This window comes from Entelurus aequoreus, linkage group LG14 (genome assembly GCF_033978785.1).
Source record: "Entelurus aequoreus isolate RoL-2023_Sb linkage group LG14, RoL_Eaeq_v1.1, whole genome shotgun sequence".
Taxonomy (NCBI): domain Eukaryota; kingdom Metazoa; phylum Chordata; class Actinopteri; order Syngnathiformes; family Syngnathidae; genus Entelurus; species Entelurus aequoreus.
This window is the reverse complement of record NC_084744.1, coordinates 26861770-26883714: the sequence shown is the minus strand read 5'-3', so window position 1 is coordinate 26883714 and position 21945 is coordinate 26861770. Positions and strand designations below refer to the sequence as shown.

The 21945-nt window shown below is 40.8% G+C and overlaps 1 protein-coding gene across 4 annotated transcripts; it reads left to right on the top strand.

The window, feature by feature from the left end:
• The first annotated feature begins 247 nt into the window (after positions 1-247).
• LOC133664597 (gastrula zinc finger protein XlCGF57.1-like) lies at positions 248-20545 on the top strand. Of its 4 annotated transcripts, XM_062069357.1 has the most exons (4): positions 248-974; positions 5664-6008; positions 18026-18886; positions 19307-20545. In XM_062069357.1, the coding sequence occupies exons 1-4, from the start codon at positions 851-853 to the stop codon at positions 19873-19875; spliced, it is 1899 nt and encodes a 632-aa protein (XP_061925341.1). In that variant the 5' UTR covers positions 248-850; the 3' UTR covers positions 19876-20545. The 4 variants fall into 4 exon arrangements, with proteins under 4 accessions (XP_061925341.1, XP_061925339.1, XP_061925338.1 ...); XM_062069355.1 differs by having other exon boundaries at positions 5679-6008; positions 18026-20545; XM_062069354.1 differs by having other exon boundaries at positions 18026-20545.
• Positions 20546-21945: the final 1400 nt, after the last annotated feature.

Here is a 21945-nt window from a genome sequence, read left to right as displayed (position 1 = left end):
GTTGTGCAGTAGCTTACTGTTGGTCGATATTTTTTGTAAAATGCAACAAAATGTACAGTACTTAACTGTATTTAAGAAGAACAGTATATAACTGTAATTTTTTGGGGGTATTTTTACAGTAATTTTTTACAGCACCCCCCGCGACCCCAAAAGGGACAAGCAGTAGAAAATGGATATATATATTTATATAAAATACAAAATAAAAATACAATAAAAAGCTTAGTCACTCACCTATTTCTTTCTCCAGGGAAACTTTCTGCTGCTCTTCCTGCGACCACAAAGCGCGGTCCTAGTGCCCTCTACATGGTCCTAGTGCCTCCACATGGTCCTAGTGCCCTCCACGTGGTCCTAGTGCCTCCATGTACCCTAACCGCCATTAAACAGAAAAAAGAAGAACGACGAAGCCAACTTGGAAGTGGTCCATTGAAATGTTGCTAGCGCGACCTCCTGTACTGTAGAATGTAGTATGGACCATAGGACAGGACGAAGAAGTCCCGTTAAGAAGCTGTGGAGGCCTAAGATGCTCTACTAGTCTGCTGGAAATGGAAAGAAGACGAAGGAGTAAAAAGCAAAATGGCGTTTGACAGAGAAGGCCTAAACGTGGCCACTGGCCATTATTGTTTCTTTATTTGTATTTAGTGCATACATGTACGCATATATGTCGTGTAGTAGATGAAACATTGTTAGTCATTGTTTGTATCCGGATACATTAGTCTGAGCGCACTTTATGTGCTAGCTTAGCTTGCTAGTTAGCTTAGCTTGTTAGCTGCTAACAAAGAGACGCGGACGTTATCAACACATCGCTAAGTAGAGATCAAATGTGAGTGTAAAGTGTTGTGATTGTGTGAAAATGTGCGAAAGAACGATAGCAAAGTATGAGGAGGAACTTTGTCCAACAAAAGAGGAGAAGGAGCGACAACATCAACTTATGGACGCTGTTTTCAAGAAACATCAAGTTGTGTTACACAGAACAGGTTTGTTGACTTCTTACTCTCACATCTTTACTAACTTTATATTTCATTATTAACACTTTTCTTCAATAGGAATATGCTTTGTCTTGTGGGGATGATGCAATGCTTTGATTTAGATTCTTCATGAAAACGAGACAGTTTGATGTTGATGTTCCTCTCAGTTTGTAACAATGTGTGATTGATTGATTGAAGGACTTATGAGAAGTTTGCATAGGAAAGGGTACAGTTTCATCACGGTACACATTCACTGCTACAAGAAAGCCTGAGATGGTTTCAGTGGAAATATTTGTTCACCCACACAGATAGAACGCAACATATGCAGAGAGCAGCATTGAAAGGCCTACTGAAATGAAATGTTCTTATTAAAACGGGGATAGCAGATCCATTCTATGTGTCATACTTGATCATTTCGCGATATTGCCATATTTTTGCTGAAAGGATTTAGTAGAGAACATCGACGATAAAGTTTGTAACTTTTGGTCGCTGATAAAAAAGCCTTGCCTGTACCGAAAGTAGCGTGACGTCGCAGGTTGAAGAGCTCCTCACATCTGCACATTGTTTATCCCAGCAGCGAGAGCGATTCGGGCCGAGAAAGCGACGATTACCCCATTAATTTGAGCGAGGATGAAAGATTTGTGGATGAGGAAAGTGAGAGTGAAGGATTAGAGTGCAGTGCAGGACGCCAGGGTGGATCTTTTTTCGCTCTGACCGTAACGTACAAGGGGTCAGTGGATTCCACACTTTCTCCTTTTTCTATTGTGGATCACGGATTTGTATTTTAAACCACCTCGTATACTATATCCTCTTGAAAATGAGAGTCGAGAACGCGAAATGGACATTCACAGTGACTTTTATCCCCACGACAATACATCGGTGAAGCACTTTAGCTTCGGAGCTAATTTGATAGCATCGTGCTTTACTGCGGATAGAAACAGAAGAAACATGCCCCTGACTGGAAGGATAGACAGAAGATCAACACTACTACTATTACTTCTACTATCAGGAAACATCGAACCAAACCCTGGACCTGTAACCACACGGTTAATGCTGTCCAGGTTGGCGAAAACTAGCAATGCTGTTGCTAGCGACGCCATTGAAGCTAACTTAGCTACGGGACCTCGACGGAGCTATGCTAAAAACATTAGCTCTCCACATACGCCAGCCCACATCTGCTCATCACGACCCGTGCTCACCTGCGTTCCAGCGATCGACGGCGCGACAAAGGACTTCAGACGATCATCGGTGCGGTCGGCGGCTAGCGTCGGATAGCACGTCTGCTATCCAACTCAAAGTCCTCCTGGTTGTGTTGCTGCAGCCAGCCGCTAATACACGGATCCCACCTACAGCTTTTTTCTTTGCAGTCTTCATTGTTCATTAAACAAAGTGCAAAAGATTCACCAACACAGATGTCCAGAATACTGTGGAATTTTTCGATGAAAACAGACGACTTAATAGCTGGCCACAATGGTGTCCCAATACTTCCGTTCAATCCGCGACGTCACGCGCAAACGTCATCACACCGAGACATTTTCAGCCGGATATTTCCCGAAAAATTTAAAGTTGCACTTTATAAGTTAACCCGGCCGTATTGGCATGTGTTGCAATGTTAAGATTTCATCATTGATGTATAAACTATCAGACTGCGTGGTCGGTAGTAGTGGGTTTCAGTAGGTCTTTAAAATACAATATACTGCAAGAAAATAAATGAAAATATAATTTAAAAAAAGCAGAAGGTTTTGTCTATTTCCAGTTAGGAGTAGCTGCAACATGTAATGTCTTTTCAAAGCAACTTTGAAGGAAGTAAGGGATTTACACTCCTTTATGGCTATTGATAGGGAGTTCCACATTTTGGTGGTATAGCAGGCAAACAAATTAGAACTTTTTTTGGAGTGAAATCTGTGTTGAATGTGATTTGTACAACTACATCTGGTGTTATAATGGTGAATATATTTTGAAGTATCTAGACAGGTACATGGGTATTTTAGTGGTATGGTGTATCTTCTACACCAGACCAACTGCAAGAAGATGTACTCTGTCGGCGACCAAGAGCCTCCCCACGTTAAGGAAATGGTTGGCGAAAGAGGTCAGCCCGAGATAGACGGTTGAGTAGAAGCTCAATCATTTTGTTTTGGGCTGTCTGGAGTTTGTTTTTCAGGGCTTTTGTGGCGTCACGGTACTAAACATGAACTCCGTAGTCAAAGTGGGGTTAAATGAGTGCTTGTGTTAGAGTCTTAAGTGTACTTCTGCCCACCAGTCGGGCGATCCTACTATGTAAGAACTAGGGTTGTACGGTATACCAGTATTCGTATAGTACTGCGATACTAATTAATCATATTCTGTACTATACCGCCTCTAAGAAGTACTACTTCTATGATTACATCAATATTTTTTGGCATCACAACATCTTCTTTCGTTTAAAAAAATGTTATATTATGTTTATAAAATCAGGAAATATGTCCCTGGACACATGAGGACTTTGAATATGACCAATGTATGATCCTGTAACTACTTGGTATCAGATTGATACCTAAATCTGTGGTATCATCCAAAACTAATGTAAAGTCTCAAACAACAGAAGAATAGGTGATTATTACATTTTAACATAAGTGTAGATAGAACATTTTAAAACAGAAAATAAGCCGATATTAACAGTAAATAAACAAGTAGATTAATAATCCATTTTCTAACACTTGTCCTTAATAATATTGACAAAATAATAGAATATAAATGACCCAATTTGTTACTGCATATGTCAGCAGACTAAATTAGGAGCTTTTGTTTGCTTACTTCCTACTAAAAGACAAGTTGTCTAGTATGTTCACTATTTTATTTAAGGACAAACTTGCTATAAGAAACATATGTTTAATGTACTCTAAGATTTTTTGTTAAAAATAAAGCCAATAATGCACTTTTTTGTGGTCCCTTTTATTTAGAAAAGTATCAAAATACATTTTGGTACAGGTCCCAGTACCAAAATATTGGTATCGGGACAACACTAGTAAGAACATAATTTGTCGGTTGATTCTTTGACTACCTTAGTAGTCATTTTTTCCCTGGAGAGATTAGTCTCTACGATGCAGCCAAGATAGGTAATCTCATTTTTGTTTGTTATATTGTCACCCACTTTGACTGTGAAGTTAACTACTTTTCTGAGGTTAGGAATTGACCCAAAGACCTGTGTACTTGCAAGTACTAGGGGCGAGTCTTAATTTGCCAGTTTGTCATTGAAAGCCTTGCTAGTCTAGGTCTTGAGGATTGTAGCTTTGCTTGTTTTGAGGCCGTCAGCCTCGGTTCTATGTTCTTTACGGGTACAGAGAATGATGGAGTGATCACTTAAGCCGCATACAGTGGTTCCACTTGTGGTGATCTTAGACTGGTCAGAAGTAACAACGATGTCTATGAAGGTTTAAAAGGACTCAATCACCCTGGTAGTTTGCTTAATGAGCTAAGTGAGGCAATGTTGGTGGCACAGCTTAGTGAAGGTTTTAAAAATGGGTGCATCCTTTCGGGACATATCTGTGTTCCAGTCCCCAAGAAGATGTAAACCTGTATCAACATGTTTACACAAAACTCACACACTCACCAAATACATTTTATACTGTAATAACATCTAATTAGTTTTAATTTTACTTCCTGATTCTGACTTACATGCAACAATAAGTGAAAGTCAATCAATCAATGTTTATTTATATAGCCCTAAATCACAAGTGTCTCAAAGGGCTGCAAAGTAAGCATTTATTTTCAGTAACCAAAGTAGTTGACACCTGATTTATTAAATAACATAAAGATGACTGACTTTCCTTCAGCGTGTCGTAGATGGTCTCAAATTCCTAAAGAGGAATTAGTAAAACATGTTTTTGGTAAAAGTTCCTTTTGTCCCTGCCAACAAAATGACCACAAAAAAGTATTCTGCATGATGACAAAAACATACCATGAATGTTTTTTTAAGTGATTTTGTAATTCGATTTTTTTTATTTCCACAATACGGAGGTCCTGGGTTCGGTCCTGTGCTCGGGATCTTTCTGTGTGGAGTTTGCATGTCCTCCCCGTGACTGCGTGGGTTCCCTCCGGGTACTCCGGCTTCCTCCCACCTCCAAAGACATGCACCTGGGGATAGGTTGATTGGCAACACTAAATTGGCCCTATTGTGTGAATGTGAGTGTGAATGTTGTCTGCCTATCTGTGTTGGCCCTGCGATGAGGTGGCGACTTGTCCAGGGTGTACCCCGTCTTCCGCCCGATTGTAGCTGAGATAGGCTCCAGCGCCCCCCGCGACCCCGAAGGGAATAAGCGGTAGAAAATGGATGGATGGATATTGAAGTTATGGTAATGACTATGTAATTAAAAGATTATGGTTAAGTTTAGAGATAAAGTTTAGGTGTAGTAGACCGTATACAAGATACAATATTTACACACTTTACGCCAGTGAGTGTAAAGTTAAGAATGCCTCAATCAATGTTGCTTCGTACTTATAAAAAACTTTTCAAATTGCCTCCCATCAAATTTCCAAGTCTGTTTGTGTACTCACTTTTGAATTAATTGTAGTGGCTGGGACAAGAGGAGGTATTTCCTGTGTATTTATTGGTTGTTTTGCTTCACACTTTTAACACAACACAGGAAAGAACACAAATAATGTTTTTGTGTTAACAGCGTCAGTCCAAAACCATTTCTATTCTCTCTTTATCTTATTTAGTTATTTACCCAACAGATGTCCAGCAGCCCCCCCACATTAAAGAGGAAGAGGAGGGTCCACAGCCCCCCCACATTAAAGAGGAAGAGGGGGATCCACAGTCCCCCCACATTAAAGAGGAAGAGGAGGATCCACAACCCCCCCACATTAAAGAGGAAGAGGAGGATCCACAATCCCCCCACATTAAAGGGGAAGAGGAGGATCCACAGCTCCCCCACATTAAAGAGGAGTGTCTTCTAGGGCAGGAGGAGGATGATGTCACCAAGTTTCCACTGACTGTTGTCTCTGTGAAGACTGAAGAGCATGAAGACAAACCACCTGAGTCCTCACAGCTTCATCACAGTCCAAGTAAGCACAACATCCACATATCATTTTATTCTCAGGGCATTCAATCCATCACAACTGGACTGTTCACTTTGTCTTAGAAGACGTTTGTCCTCTCATCCAAGTAGGCTTCATCACTTCATGCTCATAGACTTCAAGTCTTAAATCTAATCACTGGAATTTAGAGGGGGACTGCACTTTTTGGGGGAATTTTTTCTATCGTTCACAATCATTATAAAAGACATGACGATGGATATATACCAGGGGTGGGCAATTAATTTTTACCGGGGGCCGCATGAGCAACCCGAGCACTGCTGGAGGGCCACATCGACAATATTTCAATTAAATTTTGCTCAATATTATTTTTTATATATACTGTAAGATAAATAATAATAATAATAATAATTAATAATAATAGTAATACTTCAACATAGTGTGTGTAACAGCATTCAATGACTAATATAAATAAATTAACATTAATAATAAATGACAGTAAAATAAGCACACGTATGACTGAGGAGTCATAGTGTAACTTTGTGTGGTGTTTGAGTTGTCCGACTTTTTGTGTGGCCATAAACGCACCAGTGGTTTAGTGCTATGCGTGTTGGTGACAGACGACAAGTTGGTCTTGGCCTGGTTTGTACGGCAGAAAATGACTAGTTTTTCGAGATAGAATTGTTTTACTCATGTTTTTGGTGTGGTTATGTCCGAATATAAACAGTTTTGCTCAATAAAGTGATCGATATAATTCCTGGCCTCAAAGCATCTCGATAGACGTTACAATAATTGAATGGTGTTCAATTGAACGGTGTTGACGAACACCGTTAGGGCCGCTTGTTGTCACTGTCACTCAAAGTTGCATTGCAAAATTACATAGAATAAATATGTTTATTTTGTTTAGAATTCAGATGGGATTTGATTTGGTGCGCGGCATATATTTGCTGCGCGCAGCGGACGTTTGAGCAGTGCGCAATTGCGCAGGCACGCACCTTAGAGGGAACGTTGCTTTGCAGTCCTTGTCTTGTTGGAAACACGCCATTCGTCATCAACTTTTCTCTTTTTAGCGTCTCGGGTGTAAACCGTGCATCACTTGTCGCTGCATGTGCACCTTCACTCGCAGGTTACACACGGACACACACCCATAAATAATACTTTTCAAAATAAAAGCAGCACAGTTGTATTGCGCGCACGACATAGATGTTTTTTCAACTTTATTTTGTGATTGCAGCTGTTCACATTCACTCACAATCACGCACACGCATACGTCCACACGGAAGTAATACAAATAACGATTTTCAAAACAAAAGCAGCACCGTTGTATTGCACACTCGACAGATACTTTTTTAAATTTATTTTGTAATTTATAATTGGCCTCACGCGGGCCGGACAGGGACGCACAAAGGGCCGGATGCGGCCCGCGGGCCGCAGAATGCCCAGGTCTGATATATACTGTATATATATTTCAAAATCACATTCTAACTCATAAATATAAATAAAAGTCCACTTGCAATGGAGCCAATGGGAGGTCCTCTATAACCATCCAAAAAGCGCCAACAATACTCCATTTGCATTTCGTGGCTTGAATACCAAGCAAGTATTAGTGATATTGTTATTATAAGTGCTAACACAGACAAACTATTTATAGCTTGTGTGTCTATGTTGACATCACCGGCTGGTGAGCTCCTTCCTCACCTCGGTGCTGGTGAAAGATTATTCCAGATCATGAATCGTGCCTCTTACCTGGATAGTAGAAGGATGAGGACGTACTCTGACAAGTTGGTACCATTTGACAGCCTATTTAGACCTGGCAATGGCAAACGACACAAAAAGACGCTTGGCTTCACTCCCCTTTTCCGTGCGACGATTATGAGTCATTCTACATCTAAACGGGAATATAACTACCGTATTTTTCGGACTATAAGTCGCAGTTTTTTTCATAGTTGGGCCGGGCTCCAGTGCGACTCATGTTTTTTTTCCTTTTTTATTATGCATTTTCGGCAGGTGCGACTTATACTCCGAAAAATACGGTAGATTCTATCAGTCTCCGTCATAGTGACAGCAGACCTTGTACAGTAAATTATGTTTTATTATGTTTGTTGGCTCTCATGAAGTCTGCAGTGTGTAATATTCAGTGATGTTAAAAAAAAAAAAAGCGAACGTCGTGATGAGTTTTTGAAATTAATGTGCTTATGAGCAAAAATACGTAAATATTACATCTTTTTAAAAATGTACCTGTTACTAAATGACATATATACCTACTGCATGTACATAAAACCTTAATGGGGGTGTTTGGATGCTTTTTAAGTGCTTTGTAGGCAGAATAGTGCGACTCTTAATAGCCTCTATTGTAAGCAGATTTTGATCACATTTATTTACTATTCAGAATGCATAAAAAAGAAAAAACATGTCTTCTTGATACGCAAAATAAATTAAAAAAAGTGTGGTTTCCTTTTAAGTGAAGTGAAGTATATTTATTTAGCGCTTTTCTCTAGTGACTCAGAGCGCTTTACATAGTGAAACCCATTATCTAAGTTACCTTTAAACCAGTGTGGGTGGCACTGGGAGCAGGTGGGTAAAGTACCTTGCCCAAGGACACAACGGCAGTGACTAGGATCTACACTTCTGTTCAATTGTAATAATCCCTTATTCTTCTATTTTGTTAAAATGTAATAATCACTTGTTTTGTTGTTTAAAACTTTAGTTTTGGGTGATACTACAAATGTAGGTATCGATCCAGTACCAAGTAGTTACAGGGGCAGTATCGGTCATACCAATGTGGATACTGATATTTACATTTTTCAAGATCATTCAATGACTCAATTTTTGTTCGCAATCATAATCAGACAAAAACACAGGATGGTGGTGTTAGAATATCAATTGAATATTTAAATATGGCTCTGAATTAAATCATTTGGTTTATGCCCTTAAAGTCTTCCTTTTTTACTGAGTTTGTAAACAATAAAAAAATCAACAAAATATATATAATACAAAATATCGATCAAACCACTGTATCGACCTTATACTGATATTATACTTGGTATTGTTACTGTCGATTTTTGCATCATTCGGTCCACATTTGTGTCATGTCTTGGTGATCATGTTTAGTTTGGCTATGTTCTGTTTGGTTTTTGGATTTTGTCAGTTCCTGTTTTTTCACTCCCTGTTTTGTTTCCACGACAACCCATTACTTTTCACCTTTCCTCATGTCACGCACCTGTTGTTAATCACGTCACCACTATTTAAGCCTGTAGTTGCCAGGCAGTCAGCCTGGCGACATCACATTCATGCTCTGCACTCCAGACACCCCTGCTAATCTGACCAGGCCATAGTTCATGCTGCTCTTTTTCATGCTCGTTTCTTGTCACAGTAAGTGTTTTTGTTTTTCTTGTCCATAGTTCTGCCTTTGTGCTAGTTTTTGTTTTCATAGCCAAGTTTGTTCCCCACCTTGTGCGTTCCTTTTGTTTTCACTTTTTGATAGATTAATTAAAAGATGTCATTACCTTCACGCCATGTCCGATCCAGTCGCTTTGCACCGTGGGAAAACAAACCACACCATAGTCCAAGTCTTGACAATTTGTTTAAATTTAAGAGCTTTAACAGGGTTTCTGTGGGTCATTAAAAAGCATTAAAAGTCATTAAATTGACTTTTCCTAAATTAAGGCCTTAAATGGTATTAAAAAGCATTAAATACCATGTCCAGAGGCATTAATATGCAATATGCAATTGTAGGCCGGGACTGGTGTACCGTATTTTCTGGGCCATAGGGTGCACCGGATTATAAGGCGCACTGTCGATGAGCGGGTCTCGTCAGGTCTATTTTCATACAAAAGGCGCACCGGATTATAAGGCGCATTAAAGGGGTCATATATATATACACTACCGTTCAAAAGTTTGGGGTCACACAAACAATTTTGTGGAATAGCCTTCATTTCTATTTGGGGTCACACAAACAATTTTGTGGAATAGCCTTCATTTCTAAGAACAAGAATAGACTGTCGAGTTTCAAATGAAAGTTCTCTTTTTCTGGCCATTTTGAGCGTTTAATTGACCCCACAAGTGTGATGCTCCAGAAACTCAATCTGCTCAAAAGAAGGTCAGTTTTGTAGCTTCTGTAACAAGCTAAACTGTTTTCAGATGTGTGAACATGATTGCACAAGGGTTTACTAACCATCAATTAGCCTTCTGAGCCAATGAGCAAACACATTGTACCATTAGAACACTGGAGTGATAGTTGCTGGAAATGGGCCTCTATACACCTATGTAGATATTGCACCAAAAACCAGACATTTGCAGCTAGAATAGTCATTTACCACATTAGCAATGTATAGAGTGTATTTCTTTAAAGTTAAGACTAGTTTAAAGTTATCTTCATTAAAAAGTACAGTTCTTTTCCTTCAAAAATAAGGACATTTCAATGTGACCCCAAACTTTTGAACGGTGGTGTATATATATTTTTTGTAAATGTAAAAGACTTCCTTGTGGTCTACATAACATGTGATGGTGGTTCTTTGTTCAAAATGTTGCATTGATGATGTTTTACAGATCATCTTCAAGCCGCTTTCTGACAGTCACGTCAGGATGTGCCGGTTTGTGGGTGGTCTTATTTACGTGGCTCACTTTCGACAGCGTCTTCTCCCCGTCATCTTTGTTGTAGCGGTGTAGCGCGCAAGGACGGGAGTGGAAGAAGTGTCAAAAAATGGAGCTAACTGTTTTAATGACATTCACACTTTACCTCAATCAATAACGGAGCAGCATCTCCTCATCCGTGGCTCACTAGTGCAACAACAACGCCGGAAATGTGTCCCGTGAAAAAACTTCCGACCTGAACTCTAATAACCAAAGTTCCTTGGGTGAATAATGTAAACTCACTACACCGGTATGTTTTAGTGCTTTCATGGCGAGTTTACTGACAGATATAAGTAAGAACTTTCCACTACTTTATATTAGAAATGGCAACAGCAGAGGGTGAATGTCACATAACAAGAAGATAGAGAAAAAGAAGAAGCTTAGATTGACTATGGTATCGGCACAGACTACAATGGCAGATTTGCGCAAATTTTCAGGACTTATGCAGATCCCAAATACACATCAGCAGGTACCAGAAGGTAAGAAAATTTGGTTTTGCTAATATTGTGACACAAAACGTCAGATAATGTCTGCTAATGGGTGCCATTTTGCGGTCCTAATACACACACCATAGTAATACTTGTATCTCTGACTACGGTAGCCGTAATGGGCCGACAATCCATCAAGCGGTGCGGCTTCAAAGTCGTACTGAAACATAATGTTCTTTATTTTCAATGGAACATTTAAAGTTTTGGTGTTGTTTACTGGCGTCATATCGCAGTCTACACATATCTTTTATGTGTGACTACCATCTACTGGTCACACTTATCATTACACCATGTACCAAATAAAATTGCTTCGAGGTCTGTAAGCACAACCAGAATTATTCAGTACATTATTCGCACCGGGTTATAAGGCACACTGTCGATTTTTGAGAAAATGAAAGGATTTTAAGTGCGCTTTATAGTCCAAAAAATACGGTAAATGAAAATAAACCTAATAACTTAATTATTGCCGTCATCAATACATTGCTATGTCCGTGTGTTTCCTTCTTGGTCTCTGGATTTTAAACTGGACTAAGAGGTCTCGCTCTGTGCATCGCTCTCAGCACCTGAGCATGTTTATTTGACAGTAGACTTACATGAACAAAGTGAGCCTCTTGTCAGTCATTCACAATCTTTGTTTCGGCTTCTCGCAATTCTCCTCCACACGTTTTCCTGTGTGCAGTAGTGTTGGCATCACTCTCTTTCATGTTGGAGATGGAACTAGTCATTGTAATACAATGCTGAAGTACAGGCCTCCATATAGCTGCCCGGGATATGCCTGTCATATGATTCTTGAATTTTGGGCCTTTTAGAATCAGCATGTCTTCGTCCATTTGTGTCAAGGAGGTGAAATTAGGTCTGAAAACCTTTTGAAAAGTTGACTTCATGTCCATTAGGACTTTTCAAAGTGTAGAATATCCACCTTAAACAGAATATTCTACTTTGAAAGTAAACTTGGTCATTTATTTTGTGTTTTTGCATGACTTCCAGTCCCACACGAGCAGATTTTAGCTCAATTGAACCGCCTTGTTGTGTCGACCACTAAATATAGAAGCCAGGCGGTGGAAACTGACACATTGACTTGAAAACAAAAAACGGAACGAGTCTGCCGCCGCCGTATCGCATCCAGTAGACATCCCCGGTTAGACTTACAAACGTTGCTTGGCGAGATAAACGAAGAAACCATACTTGGGGTTCAAGGTGACGCATCAGAATCCATCGTTAGCAATAGATCATTAGTCATTTTTGCGAGGGCTGTCTCCGTACAGTGATTTGCCTTGAAACCGGATTGAAAGGGTTCGCAGAGATTGTTAGACACTAAGTGTTCATTTAGCTGCTGTGCAACAATCTTTTCGAGGATTTTCGAAATAAACGGAAGGTGGGACACCGGCCGGTAGTTTACCATGAGGTCAGGATCGAGCGTAGGTCTTTTGAGCAGAGGATGAATAACCGCTTTTTGAATGCTAGGGGAACAGTGCCAAAGGAAAGTGATATGTTTTTAATAATACAAAAAGCTCCTTGATAAGTTTCCCAGGAATTGGGTCAAGTAAACATGTTGTTTGTTTTATCCCATTTACACGCCTTAACAATTCCTCTAATGTTATTTCATCAAAAAGAGAGAGACTATTTTGGAGGGCAGTGTCCGTCGTATATACAGTCGTATCTCTGTTAATAGAACCCAGTTGTAGCTGGGATGCATTGTCTTTAATCTCCTTTCTAATGAGTTCAATTTTCTTATTAAAGAAATTCATAGTCATCTGCAGAGTGGGTGGAGCTACTGGGAGGAGTCCCTTGTTGGGTTAGCGATGCTACTGTACTAAACAAAAATTTAGGATCGTTTTTATTGAGGCGGATGCGATTTGAGTAATATTTAGCTTTAGCTAAGGTAAGCATGCGTTTATAAGTTATTAAACTATCACTCCATGCTTGATGGAAAACCTCAAGTTTAGTCGCACGCCATTTGTGTTCCAGCTTTCTACATGATAATTTAGGAGCTCTAGATTCTTCTGTAAACCATGGGGTGCGCCTTTTAGGGGCCCTTTTTAGCTTTAGCGGCGCTATACTATCAATGGTTTCGCGCAGGGCGTCGTTAAAGTTGTTAGTGAGGTTATCAATAGAGCCCACATAATTTGGCCGTTACCGAAGGCAGTAGGCCAGCAATAGTCATCGTTGTGGCAGCATTAATGTTGCGGCTGCTATAGCAGTTATTATTATTATTATTAGCTTGTTGACAATGAGTCAGAACTTCGAATTTCATAAGGTAATGATCGGACATTACTTTAGTATACGGGAGTATCATAACTTTGGAGGTGGTGACGCCTCTGACAAGCACTAGATCTATCGTATTACCGTTGCGATGCGTGGGTTCATTTATTATTTGTGTAAGACCACAGCTATCAATTATAGTCTGGAGCGCCACGCACTGAGGGTCCGATGGGGTATTCATATGGATATTAAAGTCCCCCATTATGATTATATTGTCGGCGTGCGTCACTAGATCAGCAACGAACTCTGAGAATTCACTGATAAAGTCCGAATAGGGCCCAGAGGGGCGGTAGATAACAGCCAGGTAGAGAGGCAGCGGTGTGACAGACGTCATAGTAATCACCTCAAACGATTTATATTTATTATTTAGGTTAGGGGTAAGGTTAACGTTTTCATTGTATATTAGTGCAACCCCCCACCCCTTTTAAGAGGACGGGCAATATGTGCATTCGTATAGTTAGGAGGAGATGCCTCATTTAGCGCAAAAAAATTGTCTGGATTGAGCCAGGTTTCGCTGAGACCAATGACTTTAAGATTGTTGTCTCTAATGACCTCATTAACTAATAACGTTTTGGGAGACAATAATCTTATGTTTAAAAAGCCCATATCATAGGTAGTGGGCTGTTTTGAGGAGTTTTGTTGAAATGATCCGTAGTAGCAATATTAATAATGTTGCGTTTATTATGCGTAGTGCACTTTTATTCATTTTGACCATATCTACCTCAGTAGAATGCATGTCTACCTCTGACACAGTCACTACAGAAAAAACATTGTGAGTTGTGTATTACTCTAAGAGAATTGCTATGTGTGCAGGGATTATCCAGCCTGGCGCTGGCTAGTTCTAGTTTAACTGACTCCTCACCTGGACTAGCAGACTCTGTAATTGCCTGTGACCGGGCTTGCTCTAGTGTAGTTAGTCAAGTGTGACTCAAACAGAAATCTATGTTACTAGCCAGGATGATGGCGCCTTCCTGGTTAGGGTGAAGGCCGTCTCTCATCAGCAAGCCTGGTTTGCCCCAGAAAGAGGGCCAATTATCAATAAACATTAGTCCCTGTTGTCTACAGAAGCTAGCCAGCCACTTGTTAAGCGAGACTAATCTGCTATATCTCTCATCATTGCCTCTCGCAGGCAGGGGGCCAGAGACAATTACTCGATGCCTGGACATCTTTCTAGCGAGATCACAAGTCCTGGCTATGTTTCTCTTTGTAATCTCTGACTGTCTCATCCTAGTGTCATTGGAGCCAACGTGTACAACTATGTTCGCATTACTAGTGGTGCGATTAGCCTGTCGTACGTGTTGACTAGGCCTGTTGCGAGTTAGCTCCTTAAGATTAGCTACAATGTCAGGTGCTCTGGCCCCGGGAATACACTTAATTGTGGCTGGTTTGCTAAGCTTTATGTTTCGGGTGATGGAGTCCCCTATGACTAAAATGTGGTGCCCGGTAGACTGGGGTGTAGGACTAGCTAAAGGGCTAAATCTATTATGTGTCTCAACCGGTTCACCGTAGCTTATAGGCCGCTTAGGACTGCTATAAACTGGGCTAGTTAGCTCGCTACAGCTAACGCTAGCAGATGTGTCCGCAACATCTAAAGTTACGAGATTACTCTGCCCTAACTGGCGGGCACGGCCCTCTAGCACAGTGGTTCTCAACCTTTTTTCAGTGATGTACCCCCTTTGAAATTTTTTTAAATTCAAGGACCCCCTAATCAGAGCAAAGCATTTTTGTTTGAAAAAAGAGATAAAGAAGTAAAATACAGCACTATGTCATCAGTTTCTGATTTATTAAATTGTATAACAGTGCAAAATATTGCTCATTTGTAGTAGTCTTTCTTGAACTATTTGGAAAAAAAGATTATATATTTATATTTATAAAGTATTTTTGAATTGTTGCTATTTTTAGAATATTTAAAAAAAATCTCACGTACCCTTTGGCATACCTTCAAGTACCTTCAGGGGTACGCGTACCCCCATTTGAGAACTACTGCTCTAGCAGAGCCAGCCTATCCATGAGTAAGGTGCACGAAGCGCAGGAAGCCATACTCACGGTATTTTCTGTCACCGAGTGAAGTTCCTGCTGTCTTCCGGGAAGTGGTTGCGATGTGTGGGGAGTAGATTCCTTCCGACCGGCGCCGCCTTTCTCCGTGCTAGCTTCGTTAGCTTAGCAGCTAGCTAGCTGAGGAAGGGGTGGTGAGACAGAGATTGGGTTATTTGCAAGTTAAATAGGACTACTAAATATGTTTGGGAAGTAGTAAAGAAAGCTGCAAAACAATTAAAAGCACACAGATAGAACGATACTTGGCTTTTTCGCAGCAGCAACCGTGAGCAGTCAGCGAGCAGTCACTCACGGCGACCGTGTAGAGGCAGTACAAAAGAGGGCTCAGCACACAGCCTTGTGGGGAGCCGGTATTAAACGTGTGGTTGGAGGAAAGGTCGGGGCCGAGTCTCACAGTCTAGGGCCGGTTAGAGAGAAAGTCTTTAATCCAGACACAAGTGAGGGAGGGGGGAGGCCGAGAGTGTCCAGTTTTGTAATGAGGATGTCCGGTATTATTGTATTAAAGACAGAACTGTAATCCACAAAGAGCATCCGGACGTAGCTCTGCTGTTGCTCCAGGTGGTGTAGAGCAAAGTAGAGAGCCACAGTGATTGCATCCTCAGTGGATCTGTTCGCCTGATATGCGAACTGGTAGGGGTCGAAATATTGGGGAGATAGTCCTTAATGTGCTGTATAAGCAGCCTCGCAAAGCACTTCATGATTACCGGGGTGAGGGCCACCGGGCCGTAATCATTCAGTGTGGTGACAGGAGACTTCTTCGGCACCGAGATTATTATAGCTGATTTCAGGCAAGACGGGATGACTGCCTCGGCCAGGGAGATACTGCAGATCCTGATACAGGTGGAGACTGAGCTGGTGGGCGCACGCTCTGAGCACCCTGCCAGGAACTCCGTCTGGGCCAGCAGCTTTCCCAGGATTCACTGCCAGGAGCATCCCTCTGACATCATGCTCCTGTACAGTCAGTGGGGTGGTGGAGGATGCAGGTGGGGATGGGGGCAGGGCTGGAACAGATGAGTGCTGCTCTGGTGTCTCAAAGTGAGCAAAGAAGCTATTTAGCTCCTCTGCTAGCGGCGCATTCAGGTCTGCTGTTGATACATCACAGCCTCTGAAGTTGGTGATGTGGTGTATGCCCCGCCACACCTCTCGTGAGTTGTTGCTGGACAGGTGGTACTCTATACTCATTCTGTGGTCCGCCTTAGCTTTGTTAATTCCTTTCTTCAGGCCGGTTCGAGCAGCCCTGTACAGAGCTCTGTCACCTGACCAAAAAGCAGCGTCACGGACCCTGAGAAGTGAGCGGACCTGGTTGGTCATCCAGGGTTTCTAGGTTAGGGAAAACCCGGATGATTTTATCGACAGTCACATTCCCAATGCAGAACTTGATATAGTCCAGTATAGTTCCTGTGTAAGTCCCAGTCTGTTCGGCTGAAACAGTCCTGTAGGTCTGACAGAGCATTTTCAGGCCAGGTTGTAACTCTCTTCATGGTGGGTCTGACTCTGCGTCTGAGAGGGGTGTAGGCTGGAGAGAGCAGGAGGGAAAGATGGTCTGACTGGCCGAGATGGGGGAGGAGTGTGGTTCTGTATGCGTGCCAGATATGTGTAAACGTGATTCAGAGTGTTCTCTCCCCTAGTAGAACACTTTACATGTTGGTAAAACTTTGGCAGTACAGTCTTTAAGTTGGCCTTATTAAAGTCCCCTGCAATAATGTGAACACCATCCGGGTGGACCCGCTGCTGTTCGTTTACGGTGTTCAGCAGGAGAGAGAGCGCTGTGTTCACGTTGGCGTCGGGTGGGATGTAAACAGCCGTGACGATCACTACAGTTAGCTCTCTCGGTAGAAAAAAAGGCCGGCATCTTACAGACATGTGCTCGAGGTCTGGGGAACAGTGTTGGTCTATGATTGTCCCGTTGTACACCAGTTATCATGCACGTAAACACAGAGACCCCCTCCTCTGCTCTTACCTGAGTTCACAGTCCTGTCCCAGCGGAGCAAAGTGCAGCATGCTAGCTGCAGGCTAGCATCGGGGATCCTCGGGTGAAGCCACATTTCAGTGATGGCCAAAACACAGCAGTCACGAACATAGCGATTTCCAGCGAGTTGTAATTCCAGGTCGTCCGTTTTATGCACCAGGGATCTGGCATGGCTGAGAAACAGGCTCGGTAGAGGTGGATTGTGTGGTTGTTTCTTTAGCCGTAGCATAACACCGGCCCTACAGTCCCGTTTCTGCTTCCTCTACCTTCTCTAACTGCACCGCCTCCCAGACCCGATAACAATTCACGGAGAGCCCGGCGATCTCGCTATGTCTTCTGGGATGTTGTGCGTGTAGTGAAAGTCTCCGGAGACCGCTATCTGGTAAAAGTGTCTAGCGGGTGTACTGAGTATACACAGAACCGATAGTGAAAGCACAGGTAACAAAAAAGTAGAAAAACAATAACGAATAGCACTGAAGAGGAAAGCCATGAGCTGCTGTCTTAAATGTTGTAAAGAGTAGTGTGTTTGTTTTCAGGCCAATTCATATAACTAGGTTATTTTAAAAACATGTCAACATACTGAATGCCTCATGTGACTGAGCAAATCTGGACATTTCTCTTTGTCATTTTGTGTCCTGCAGACGTCTGTGAAAAACAACTTCTACCTGAAAAACATGAGAGTAGCTTCAGGATGGTGAAGGAGGATCCATCAAAGAGGAAGACCAGACGCCAAGGACCCTCTGGCGTCTCCTTTTCCTCTTTGACACAGACCCTTCCCTGTAAAAAGGAAGAGGGAGACTCACTGACCCCCCACATTAAAAAGGAAGAGGAGGAACACAGCATCAGTCAGGAGGGAGATCATATTGAAGGACTGGTGGAGTTCCCAGTGACTGGTGTCCCTGTGAAGAGTGAAGATGATGAGGTCAAAGGTGAAAGTGAGGAGAAGAGAGAGGCGGAGCCTCCAAGCAGCAGCTCAACACAACACATGACAACAGAAGCTGATGGAGACCACTGTGGAGGATCACAAGCAGACAAGCTCTTAGCTCCACTATCAGATAGTGAGGACACAACGTCACACTCTCCTGACACTGATGATGAAGACTCTAAAGATGATAAGACATGTCACACTGACAACACTCACTTGAAATGTTCTCACTGTGACAAAACCTTTAAAAACCATTGGTATCTGAAAAGACACATGAGATCACACACTGGAGAAAAACCTTTTCCCTGTTCAATCTGTGGTAAAGCTTTTGTACACAGTCACAATTTGAAAGTACACATGAGAACACACACTGGTGAAAAACCTTTTATCTGTTCAATCTGTGGTGAAGGTTTTGTTGAAAGTCGGGGTTTGAAAAAACACACAATATTACACACTGGTGAAAAACCTTTTATCTGTTCAATCTGTTGTAAAGGTTTTGTAGAAACTCACAAATTGAAAGAACACATGAGAACACACACTGGTGAAAAACCTTTTATCTGTTCAATCTGTGGTGAAGGTTTTGTTGAAAGTCGGGGTTTGAAAAAACACGCAACATTACACACTGGTGAAAAACCTTTTATCTGTTCAATCTGTAGTAAAGGTTTTTTAGAACGTCGCAATTTGAAAGTACACATGATTATACACACTGGTGAAAAACCTTTTCTCTGTTCAATTTGTGGTAAAGGTTTTGTACAAAGTCCCCATTTAGAAACACACATGAGAACACACACTGGTGAAAAACCTTTTATCTGTTCAATTTGTGGTAAGGGTTTTGTACAAAGTATCCATTTGGAAAGACACATGAGAACACACACTGCTGAAAAACCTTTTTCTTATTCAATATGTGGTAAGGATTTTTCAAAAAGTCACTATTTGAAAACACACAAGAGAACACACACTGGTGAAAAACCTTTTATCTGTTCAATCTGTGGTGAAGGTTTTGTAGAAACTCACAAATTGAAAGAACACATGAGAACACACACTGGTGAAAAACCTTTTTCTTGTTCAATCGATGGCTTATCTTTTACAAGGAAGGGACATTTGAAAGTGCACATGGGGTCACACACTGGTGAAATACCTTTTTCCTGTTCAATCTGTAGTAAAGGCTTTGTGGAAAGTCGCAATTTGAAAAGACACATGAGAATCCACACTGGTAAAAAAACTTTTATTTGTTCAATTTGTGGTAAGGGTTTTGTACAAAGTAACCATTTGAAAGTACACATGAGAACACACACTGGTGAAAAACCTTTTTCTTGTTCAATATGTGGTAAGGGTTTTTCAAAAAATAGCAAATTGGAAGGACACAAGAGAACACACACTGGCGAAAAACCACATTCCTGTTCCATCTGCAACAGAAGCTTTTGTGACCAATCAAACTTTGTAAGACACATGAGAACACACACAGGAGAGAAAGTGTTGAGTTGCAGTGTGTGTGGTGAAAGATTCTCTTATAAGTACCAGTGTAAGAAACACAAGTGTGCTGGTGAGAACAGCAGCAGCAAATGAAACTGCAGGATTTGAAATAAACAGTCAAGACTTTAATTTTGACTTCCTAACATCAGCACATATAACATGTGTGACATCGTTGTTTGTGTAACAATCTTTTTAATAGGCTTCTACATTTATAGATTAAATATTTTATATTAGTGCTTTTTTCAGTCAAGTACATGCATTAATATGCAACATTGTGTACTTTAAAAAAAAAAAATTTGAACAGAACAATTTGACTGAAAAGGTGAGAGTAAACAGTACAAGACATATTTTACATACAATAAACATTTTATGTGTATATATATTCATCAGACAATTTTAGACTTATTCATAATAGTGTTTTTTATAGGTGTTTGAAATATTGAAGCGTTACATAGTTTTATTTCTAATTGTTAATGATCCCATAGATTAGCACCTTTATATGATATACATATGTACTGGTTCACATCTGAAACATCTTCTGGACCACTTCAGTAAGCATATTATTATTTACTTTATACATCATTTGAACAGTTGTCTTTTATGCAATTTTAAAATGTGTGACTTTATGAATTATTTGTTGGGTCTCTATAATCCATTTGATTAATTATCTTTGTTACTCTCTTTTGTAATATGATGATTGTGTTGTGATTGTTTTATATGTATGTCCCCAGACCTTTATGCAATATAAAAGTGAGAGAAAATGGCTGAATTGTTTGTGGAAGTTTGTTTTGTTCCAGAGAAAATACAGCGAAGAAGAAATAGTAATGAATTGTCTAATTTCAGAGTTTCAAATCTGTAATATTGTGTCCATCCACAAAAAGCCCAGCAAGTTTAGAAAATAATTCTGAAAAACATTATATGCTGTATTTAGAATATTTTGAATGAAAGCTTTTATATATTTAAAAAAATATTTTTGTTAATTTGCAGGTCGTACTTAATGATATCTTCAACTAATAAAATACTTTTATCAGTCAATAAGTGCATCAGCGACCAAATTCCTTTTTCAAACCATTGCTGTACAAAGATGGATTTGTTTGTCATTTTAATATGACAACAATTCCATAGTGGAGAATTGTGTGTGATGAAGTTGTGTTTGTAAATTAGTTTCCAGTACAACAACACTTGCTGGTAGGGATGGGTACCGTTCACATTTCAACCGATTCGGAACAAATTCCACTACCTCAAAATTATGTCCGATAAATGCTTTCAAATGTAATATCGGAAATTATCTGTATCGGTTTCAACCTCCCGATTTTCCCAGGATACGCCCAAATTTCAGTGCCCCTCCCGAAAATCTCCCAGGGCAACCAGTCTCCCGATTTCCACCCGAACAACAGTATTGGGGGCTTGCCTTAAAGGCGCTGCCTTTAGCATCCTCTACAACCTGTCGTCACGTCCCCTTTTCCTCCATACAAACAGCGTGCCGGCCCAGTCACATAATATATGCGGCTTATACACACTCACAAGTGAATGCAAAGCATACTTGGTCAACAGCCATACAGGAAAACCTTGTTTTTGATTGATTGATTGAAACTTGTATTAGTAGATTGCACAGTACTGTACATATTCAGTACAATTGACCACTAAATGGTAACACCCAAATAAGTTTTTCAACTTGTTTAAGTCAGGGTCCACTTTAATCAATTCATGGTAAAGTTACATTGTTTAATGCAGTGATTTTCAACCTTTTTTAAGCCGCGGCACACTTTTTACATTTACAAAATCCTGCGGCACACCACCAACCAAAATGACACAAAATGACACTCTAACACAGTATATAATACATATAGTTAATAATATAGTTTTCTAAATGTGTTTATACTCACTACTATTACAATGGCTTTACAAGCTCGCAATATTAATGTTTCTGCCACAGTGTGGGACTTTTTTGATTTAGCTACGAGTTCAACAACCAGGTAGCAAGCTTTGAGGGCTCTCTTGTTTACCTTTGTGGTTTTTCTCAGAAAAGTTGCCTGTTTCTCATTGTTTGTACGTAAGCGAACAAAATAGTCCATCGGGGTGTTTCGTTTGGAGATGGCGTTTAAGCTTGCTTGGGACCATGGCGCTATTGGATAGCTTCTCACCACACACCAACAGGGCCGG